Source organism: Pelmatolapia mariae, linkage group LG7 (genome assembly GCF_036321145.2).
Source record: "Pelmatolapia mariae isolate MD_Pm_ZW linkage group LG7, Pm_UMD_F_2, whole genome shotgun sequence".
NCBI classification, from domain to species: domain Eukaryota; kingdom Metazoa; phylum Chordata; class Actinopteri; order Cichliformes; family Cichlidae; genus Pelmatolapia; species Pelmatolapia mariae.
The window spans coordinates 7,964,452-7,975,000 of NC_086233.1; the positions used below are offsets into that span (position 1 = coordinate 7,964,452).

Consider the following 10,549-nt stretch of genomic DNA (forward strand, 5'->3'; position numbering starts at 1 on the left):
GTTACTACTAACTCTGTTACGCTACGTCCACACCTACATGGGTATTTTTGAAAACGCAGCTGTTTCTATGTGTTTGGGCCTTTCGTCCACATGTAAACGACGTTTCGAATCACCGAAAACTGAGATTTTTTAAAACTCCTTTTTTTTGCGTTTACGTGTGGACGAGGAATACAGAGTTCATCATGCAATGTCAAAGGCATGTGCCTTTTCTCACGTCACGCCGTGCGCCACGTTATTGTTTACATGAGATTGCAGAATGGAAGATGGTAAGATTAACAGTATTTTGTCTCTATCTGCAGTTTTTACACGCTTACATATACACACGCAGTTACTGTCCCTCCATTTAGAAAGGCAGAGGCGTCACGGTGTGATTATTTTGTGTAGTTGTTTTTTTTCCTGTGTAATAATATTCAACATTGCTATCAATACATTTTTCAAAATGGGTTCAAAAACAAACAACTGTGGGATACCGTTTGTCCGCGATTTGAAGCGAGGGAACAAATCGTGGCAGGATCAGCCTGATATTATTTGTATCCTGCTGTAACTTTACTGTATAAAGAGCTAACATCTCCAAAATGTCAGGAGTAGTTAGTTATTACGAGAAGTGTTTGTGAACTAAAAATCAAGAATGTGGGATACTGTTTGTCCGTGATTTGGAGAGCCCAGCGCGTGCTCCCGACACAGGGAAAACCAATTCTGCAGGGGAGAACTACCTTGGCACTTGGGCAGGTGAAGCCAAAGAGAGGATATGCTTCACTATATTTTCTAGTCTTTGGTTTGGAAGGAAGTTGGTTTGGAAACATATTTGGCCATGCTTCATCTCCTGCTCTGCGTTTGTGTGGGAGCCCCGTCAAAAAAACCTGTCCATTATGCTAGCAGTGTCCAAGAGTTCTTCTTTTTTGTCTTTTGGTGGGCCCCACACTTTTGGGAACCTCTGGTGTAGGTCATGTTGTGTTTGGTCCTGGCCTGTCTAGTTGTGATTATTCGTGCTAGCTGCGTTCTTTGTGTGCTCTCACGTCCCTCGTTATCTTTCTGTGTGTTTATGTCCGCGTCTCCCTCAGTCCTTTGTCGCATCCTCCCTCTTGGCTGTGTTTCCTTGTGTGCCTCTCCGTATGATTAGTTATGAATTTCCCAGTTTAGTTTTGTATCGCCTTTTTCCCCATTCAGCGAATAAAGCTGTACTTTTTAAAGTCCTGTTTGCGTCTGGGTCCTATTCCTGCCTGCACACAGCCAGTTCATGACATTAATTTTACTAGACAAAAAAAAAAGTCAACTGAATAAAGCAAATTGTAAACTTATTTTGCTTATTTATTTTCTGTTTGAATGCAGCCTGCACTTTGAATCATTGGGGGTTACACACAATATAAAAGCAATAACCTATCTACCAAAGCAATCACAAGGATGTTATGGGTTCAGCATCCAAAACTGTGAGCAAGGACGAGTAAACCATCTCCTGCAGCCACTCACCAACTGCTAGAAGAATGCTCAGTTTTCCCCCCAGTGATCTACTGGTCTGTAGTTTTATTTTACTAATTTAATGGCTTGCCTCATGAATATTTAACTTTATAATTAACTTGCTCAACAGTACTGCTGAATAGCTCTACAAGGTTTTGCGTCTGGTGTCCTGTTGGGATTCAGTTCAATTTAATTTTATTTATATAGTGCCAAATCACAACAGCAGTACATCAAGGTGCTTTATACCACAGGGTAAAGCCCCTACAATAATAGAGAGAAACCCCCCCCAAAAAAATCAGACGACCCCTTTAAGCAAGCACTTGGCAACAGTGGGAAGGAAAAATTCCCTTTTAACAGGAAGAAACCTTTCGGCAGGATCAGGATCAGGGAGGGACGGCCGTGACTGATTTTTTTTTTTGGGGGGGGGGGGATTGGGAGGAAGACAGTACAAAAGGCACACTGTGGAAAAAAGCGACATTAATAATGACTTGTGATTAAATGGTGTATAAATACTACTTTGCACTGAGTTGAGAGTTGTACGTAGACATTGATGGACATTTTTGCTGATTAGCTAATGTAGTGCTATGCAGACCTTGTGCATAGTAAACTTATTTTGCTTAAAACGTAACACAGTGTATAACACAGTGTTAAGTTTTTATGTCCAACGCATTTCTAAGTAAAGCTATTCTGGAGCGCATGCTAGGGAAACATTTACCACATTATAGGTTTCACACCAGATAAACCCATAATAATTTATTTTTTGTAGTGTGCATGCAGACTGAACATTACCATATTATGGCTCAAAGTTCAAATCACACATCTGCCACAACATTTACACAGGAAGGAAAAGAAAAAGCACAATTCCCAATAACCAGCAGCATTTAATATCAAAGCCATACAGCACAGTTTTCAGTTTTATAGTTTTATTGAATTGCATCACTCTACATCATCTAGAATTTCAACAAGATATTCTTTAAAGACCAAATATAATACTTGCATCCCTGCAATAAGTCTCTACACTTAAGAAGAGAAAGCATTTTTTTTTTACTGAAACATACATTAAGAATTAATATTTAATTAAACATTGCCATAAAAGTTATGTTCATTCTTGAATGCCATTTTTCTAGTCATATATTTTATATAATAGATTTAAGTCTCTGTCTCTTTCATAGGAATACTAGAAAACAAAGAAGGTAAGAAATGCACAAAACCCATTGAGTAGCATTGCCTAATACTACAGCAAAGAAGTTACTGGACATTCAGTTGACATGCACTCAGTTGAAGAATAGAAAAGAACACAGCCATAGAAAGGAAGAGTTATGGCCTTGATGTCGGTCAGTTTGGCAAATTACTGATTGGCTTGTTCTCTTGGATAGACTCTAAATAAAAGATGGATGTAGCCTGCATGTCTTGAGTGACGGCAAAGGGAGCAGTCTTTATATAGAAATCTCAGATAATGAGACTTGGTTCTACCTTGCAAGAGAAGCCAAATATTGGGTTCATGCCAGCTGCACTCTGGTGTTCTTGGGAAGTTCTTTTTAAGGTGTTTGTTCAGTCACCATAGCAAAGGTTGCTAGTGGTTCAGAGTAGTTGGGGTATATATTACAATGGCTAAGGAGGTCGTTTGTGTAGAGCTTAAAGTGCTTCTTTGGTTTGCAATACTTGTGATGGTAGGGTAGGTCATGATCACCCATGCAGATTGTATTTCCTACTCTGGGCCTTTAGGGCCAGGTTGAGTTGGTTTTACAAAGGATCTAGATAGAGGAGCTCCAGGTTCGTGAAATACATTCTATCTGATGTATCTGCAGAGCAGGGTGGAGACAAATGCTGCACTGCATATGGCAAAAAGCTTGTTGATGACCTTCAGGATATCATTTTTAAGAACCCATCTTAAAAAGACACCCAAAGACCAACATTGTGGTTAATGTCATTCTCTCATGACTTTAGTTTTTTGAATGTTTGCCTTGGGTGAAAAGACTGGCATTGGCTAGCTATTGTTTTTAAGGTGAACTAACTGAATTGAGCGATTCTGTGAATCAGGCCTGCATCCCATCATGCACTTGCAGGAGGAAGGAAAGGAGTCTGGCTGGCATCATAGAGCCACAGGCAAGAACCGATTGGTGACATCATGGTGGCTATGACCATCTTTTATATATAGTCTATGGTGTCACGTTTACGGTGTCTATGTTACGTTTCTTGAGGTAAACCAGGTGACATGTTTCCTGTTTACCAGCATCCCCACAATTACATAAACTAATCCATGCCTACAGAAAGCCTGATCTCAACATGTTGTAGGTCCTCTGCCGTTTAATCTTTTCACAATGTTGCCAGGAAACGTTCTGCTCAGCCATGCTTCAATACATTTCAGTGGCATAACTCTTTCATTGTATGACGAAGCACGGGTTGCACTGAGAAGTAGGAGGATAGAAAAAGAACAGGTTGCACAGTCTGAGGGACATTCAGGAATGTATCAACAGGAAACAGTACTGGTGTTTCTGACCATTCACTTACTATCGATCTCATATACACAACCCAGCCGAGCTGGGCACAATGTACACAAAGGGAGATCCCTTAATTAGAACATGTGGGTTGCACTCAGCCAGGCTTGAGTACTGTAAATCTATGGCTATCAGTATAGTAAATCACTTACATGTAAACACTAATCCATGCAATATGGCTTTGTTTGTATTGAGAATACAGTAGCTCCTTCTTGAACGCAAATAGGATTGGAGTTTGATATATATATATATGTATATGTTGGGGTTTTTGTTCCAACAAGTGAGAGGTTAAATGTACCCTGTGGAGTTTTCTTGTAAACAAAGTATTGTGGTTTTAATATTAAGCAGGTGGTTATTGGGTAACCTTTCACCTCGTGGGGTTAATGTAGTAACTGCATACACTATACAGACTGTATTAACAGATCAAGTCAAACCTGACCACCTCAAAGTACTTTAAGTGTTTAAGTGGCCTTCTTTTCAAGCTTTTAAGGCTACCTTAACTTGCATGACGGAGAACCGACAGACACATCTCATGATCATTAAGTCATGTCAATGTACTTTTTGTATTTTGCAACTTAGTCTCTACTTAGTCACTTACGGTTTTGATACTTTAATTTCAGAAGTCAGATAATTGCACAAGTCATTGCATTGCTGAATTCCTCTGAAAGACTTAGTTTTGAAACTTTATCAGGTCCAGATTAGCACCTAGATTTATTCTTAAGCCCTGCAAATTCCATTTTAGTTGGACCATTTCAAAACAACAAGTTAGATGATAAGTGGCACAGCAATAGCCCCTCTTACGCTGCTTTCTTCCTTATAAAACAAAGCAGATCTCTTTATAGCCCAAATCATACACTGTTTTTTAACACATTCATTGCTATATTTGTCAAATCTCTGCTCTTTAATGCTGTTAGTGGTCCAAACTTCCAAAGGGTACCTTTAAAAGAGACACTCACAGGTTGGTAAATACATTTTCACAGATAATGCAATACTGCTTTTGCATGCCTGTTCTACAAGCCTATTGTTATACATATTTCTGTTACCATATATGTAATAATGTTCAACACTTCCACGTGTCACACAGTCATGCCCCGCTGAGCGCAGCCCGGAGTTCTAAAAGTAGGTAACAATCAACATTAGTGTCAGTGTAGCTGGATCCCCGCTCACTGCCACCACAGTGCCAGCAGATGACAGACTCGCTGTCTTCACAGGTGAAGAGAGAATAGACTCAACAGTGAGGTGGATGGCAAGATGGCACCTTTGAAAGAATAATGCTGTAACGGAGGAGCGATTCATTAACAAGTCTTTACCCAGTTAGACAGTAATATATCTCTACATACTCTCATCATACTCATTGACCTCTAATATACTCTACTATGCTTAAGTCACAATATTCACTCATTTTTACATTGTGCTTTTTTTAATCTGATTGTTTGACAGTGTAGGGCTTACAGTGGCGACGAGGAGGTGTATGCGGGATTCTGATCTTCATACTGTGTTCATCCCGGGGTGAATGGGGTCAAATCTATTGCTAAAACATGGTATTAGCCCAGCACTGAAGCTGTAGCGAAAAGCAAAAACATTTCTAGACTGATTTTATGTCACTTTTCTCCAGTGTGTGTGGGCCGATGTGAAGTGAAAACTGAACTCAGCCGGTTTTCAGACTTTACCGAACAATATTGTTGATGTCACGTCCGAATAATATGCTCATCTGGGTTTTAACGTAAAGGTCGAATATGTCCATCCTCCATTTGACCCTGATGTCCTGGAATTTGCAAGAGCTGTAACTTTCCATAATATCCTCCTGTTCATTAACTTTTTTGCACTTAAAGGTGGGTTCAGTAGTGGCAATACATGTGATCACGTGTTCGAGATATTAATGCTGAGGTGGTTCATCTAACTGCTACAGTATGCTAAGTGTTGTGAACGTTTATTTCAAATTTAAGGTTATTCTTTCAGTGATGTTCAATAGCTGAATAGACCTATCATCGTGGTAATAATGTCATATATTAATAAAACACAATCTGATGTCTACACTGAAAGTGGGAAATTCTCTGCTTACAGGGAATTTAAAATGCATCAAAAAGAAGTTGTCTTTTAAAACCCTTTACCTGCTCAACCATGTGGTGATGTTTAAGGCTTTATATTCAGTGTTCTTCAGATTCATATATCTGTTTCGGATGGTAGCTATTTGGATTCAAACAAACAGGTTAGAGAAGCTGCAGCACCTGTGAAGCTACTGCCACTTTCACTGAGGATAAGATTTGTACCATAGCACTAAAAGATGTCAGTAAATACAAATATAATCATAACAGAACAACATTTTCATATGTACAATCTCCACTAGACTTACACAGCTAATATAAGCAACCCATCACCAATTCAGACAAGGAATGCATGAACAGAAGGCAAAAATCAAACCGAGTTTATTTGCATGGAGAACAGTGAGGTGCTGCTTGTCTCTCTAAGCAGTTGCTTTCTCAAGGTAGCGAACGTGTCGCGTCAGAAACGATCCCTTAAATGGCCCTGATGTCAAAGCGCAGGGATTTGACTCTTTAACCCCAAAGTGTTCAATTAAAATAAAACTACACCGAAAAACAGCAGTGGGAATTTGTGTTAGCATCTACACGTGCAAATCCTTGAGAAGAACTGACATCAGCTGGCCTTCTTCTACTGGTGCCAGGTTAAAACGACATCATTCTTCACAGGGATTAGCTGTGCTTTAAAGAAACAGTACCGTGTAACTGCCAGTAAACCATCAGAGACATTACCCTCAGAACAGCCATTGTATACAGAGTGAACGTAAAAGAGATTAAGAGAGTGCAACAGAACAAACGAAGGCAACAAAATCGGAAAATTATGGAGGAGGTAAAATATACTTGGTCATTATAAGATTATTAACTTTAAAAGGTGGCCTATGGGGTCATCTACTGATTGTTATGTGAGGATTTAAAGTTACTACTTGAACCACTGCTCTATGATAGCACATCTGTTTCTTTCCTATTCATGTACTGGTGAACAGCTGGAACTGTACTGTAAAATAACCGCATTATTCTACCCTTCAGTGGTTCTTCTCTCATATTAAAATCACTTGTTTATCCAGAGCCAATGTTCACTTTCCCAATTAAAGTTTTAGGCTAAATGTCATATTTAGATGGCTTTGGGTAAATAACGTCCATAAGAGAGGACAGCTAGCTAAAGACTTCTCTGTTTTCCTGAGAACGCAAACTAATCTGTCAACTAGGTATTCCGAGTCTTCATTTTAATGTCATGGCTGATGCGAGGGTAATTTGGTCAGTTATGAAATAAATAAATAAACAAAAGTCTGCGATATGTTCACAGATGAATAATAAGCAGCTACTATAAAGTGACAGCTACACAGATGAGCTATCTGTGGTGATCAGCTGCATTCCCAAACTGACTACTGAAAAGCTGCTACATGGAAAACTCAACCTTCGGGGTCCTTGCTACATGACAATCTCCACCTTACAGTGGCTCAAAGCTATTAGAAACATGTACATGAAGTAATCCAAAATCTTGAAATCCAGCAAACTACCATGATGAGATGCAAACATGTTTTTAGTAATCTCACGTTGTAAAATGCACTGTTTGTTCAATTTTCACCGCAGTTGACACCATTCATTTGCACTATGTAAACATGTACTTACAAAAAGAGTTGAGGGAGTTTGGGGGTTGTGGGGATTGGGGTGGTTGAAACGTAGAGGAGAAAAAAAGGTTTTAGGGCTGGAGGGGAAGGAGTTAAAGAAGTGAGGAGTGTCAGGAGTCTTGGCGTGTAGTCGAATATCTTCATGCTCAGTCCCTGTTCACGCTGCACCAGACGGCTGCAAATAGAAAGAGAGATGACGAGTGAGAAAGAGGTTAGAAAGGAAGGAGATTTTAAAGAAAGCGTGCCTCAGAGTGAAAAAACAATGTGGAGAGCGAGCAAAAAAAATGGATTGAATGGAAATGAGAAGAAAGCAGAACAGGCGTGGGGGAAAGAAGAGTGCCAAGAAGAGAAATGAAGAGAAATGGACAAAAAAGTGATTACTAGACAACAAAACAGGCAGTCAGCCAAGTATCAGCTAGGTCACTGACAGTCTGCGACTCGGAGCAGGGATCCCTGCCAGCATCAGTTGTTTTGAATGAAGCAGATTCCAAAGCCAGGTTTCTGTAGATAATGCCTATAAATTTTACATGACACATCCAGGCTTGTTGAACAAACTAATCACTTTCTCAGCATTATATAGAACACTACTTTGCTCTGCAACTGTGTACTATTGCATCACACCTTTATAGTAATATTAGCACATATTGTGTTATCTCAGTATCACCTGCACTACTGATAATTCTACTACTAGGGTAAGTCAGCAACTGCTCAGGGACCCCAAAAACAGATTTTGGATCCAAGTTGATCAGAAAAAATCTGATGTAAATGTTCATGAAAATTTAAAGGAGTAACTAGTTCGATGAAAATTGGCCGTGTATTTTTTTTTTTTTTTTTTTAAATGCACCACAACTAACAACCACGCAGAAATAACATTTTGTATATGAATTATACTAAACTGTATTTAGACATGACCTTTGACTATGACATGACCTTCTGTGAACTTAAATCAGTATATTTCTCTGATGTTCTAGACATACAAGACAAAATGAGGATTCATCAATAATCATAATGGCAGATTTAAATTTATTTATTAATCCTGTAATGTTACCAAAAAATATTTTGATGTTCCCACTGTTTGTCTTTAAGTCATCCTCCGTTCTCTGTGGTAGGAAGGTTGTTCCTGAACTCACCGCAGTCTTTAGATTCTGACTGTGTCAGTGTTTTCTGTCTCTTTATGTAAACTGACTTTATACTGTTGAGGTCAGAGCTCAGTGGGGGCCATACCATCTGCTGTAGTACTTTAATGTGTCTGCCTTTATGTTTGGAGTCATTATCATGCTGCAGAATTATTTTAAGACCAAGTGGAAGAATGTGAGGTTCCTAAAACTGCATATTTCTGTGCGCCCAATGTCGGCTGGCACATCAGACTGTGCACAGTCCATATACTGAGTTCACAGTTTGCATAGGTTTTTGTAACTTCAAAATAGGGAAGGTACGTACTACAAGAAAAAGCTTTTGTGTTTCTGTGCATGGACGAAAGTGTGGAACAGTTTAAATATGGATCTGAAGCAATGTCCAAACATAAACAATCCAAAAAGAGTTATAAAGATCTTCTTGAACTATAAAGAAAGGGAAAATGTTGAAATTAAGTGAATGTCTCTATTTAGAACATTTCATGATGTGATATTATAGTATATAGTATATATTATATCAGAAATCTGTTCGCTATTTCTATTACAGATTATATCAGTAAGGAAGCTGACTAAATATTAACTGATAACTTATGGCGAAGGGGTGGGATTAAATAAGTGTGTACTTCTTCCCACTCCCTTTCGACATGTAACTGAATCAGAACAGAAGCAATATTGAAATGTATTAACTTTATTTTGTGTATTATTTTTTTCTCTCTTATTTTCTTTGCTAAATGTACCTGTATATTGTTTACATGATCAAAATAAATTAACAAACAAACAAACATTACAGGCAACAAAAATTGACCTTTCTTACATGTAACTGTAATACTGTACAAGCAGGCTTGTAAATATCTGAAAGGATTATTTATCACTGCAAAAGAGGAAAAACTTGGCAATTTTACTTCAAATGTGTAAAACTCAGGGAAAAAGGAAACTTTGTCTTGTCTTCTTTGTGTTCTCAAGAAAATATCACAAGGTATTCCAAATCCAGATATCGTTCTGGACATTGGTCCCAATTCACAAATGGTTTGGAGGACATTTCAGCTGCAGTGTCACACTGCTTTTGTTTTATTCTCTAGTTACTGTGTACTGTTTTACCACTGACCTGGCACGGCTACAGAGGACACAGCCTCCGGCTGGCACAGTGTATCCACCTTCACATGCTGAAAGGCTTTGTTGGGAGCCGACTGGAGGTGCCTGGAATCAGAGGAGAGCATGAGACAGCGCACACACTGAATGACACACAGCATTTCTGTATGCACACATCTGTCTTGACTTTGCACACAGCCTCTCAAAAGCACACATGGACTCTAATCCCTTTGCACGGCCCTTAGCCTTTACTGTAAGATTTGAAATATTAATGGTGGGGAGATGCTGTGAGCAGTGGAGCAAAAACTTGGATCAGCAGGCAACTACATCAGCAGCCTCTCCTTGTGCCCAGAACCATTACTAAATCACAATGACCTGAAGCAACTTGAGTGATTCAGCAACTCTGGAGCACGTGAATGGCTGAACAATGTTAATTAAATGTTGATGGAGGATTTTTTTTCCAAACAGGCTCATGGCAGTAATAGAAGAAAAGTGAGAGCTCCTTTTATTGGGTGATCACCAATCTATTAGAACAGGGATAAGAAGGAATGGCGTGCTCAGCTCCAAAAAACTTTCAGGGGACCAAGAGTGCTGACTCAAAGGCAATATCCTAAACAATATGAATGTCTGCGCTCAGTAATGACTTTTAATGCTTTCAAAGTGGATCAGCACGGGGAATGAATCACTTTGAGGCTGTTCTCCGTGTT

At 39.1% G+C, this 10,549-nt stretch overlaps 1 protein-coding gene across 2 annotated transcripts in view; it reads right to left on the bottom strand.

Annotated features, from left to right (window-relative positions):
* Positions 1 to 6,363: 6,363 nt before the first annotated feature.
* necab2 (N-terminal EF-hand calcium binding protein 2) overlaps positions 6,364 to 10,549 on the bottom strand; it is a 137,757-nt gene continuing 133,571 nt past the window's right edge. For both annotated transcript variants that reach the window (XM_063477723.1, XM_063477721.1), the window contains 2 exons: positions 9,859 to 9,950; positions 6,364 to 7,795 (listed from right to left, as the gene is read on the bottom strand). In XM_063477723.1, coding sequence (XP_063333793.1) covers positions 7,767 to 7,795; positions 9,859 to 9,950 — 121 coding nt within the window. In that variant the 3' untranslated portion in view covers positions 6,364 to 7,766. The remainder of the gene's footprint in view (positions 7,796 to 9,858; positions 9,951 to 10,549) is intronic.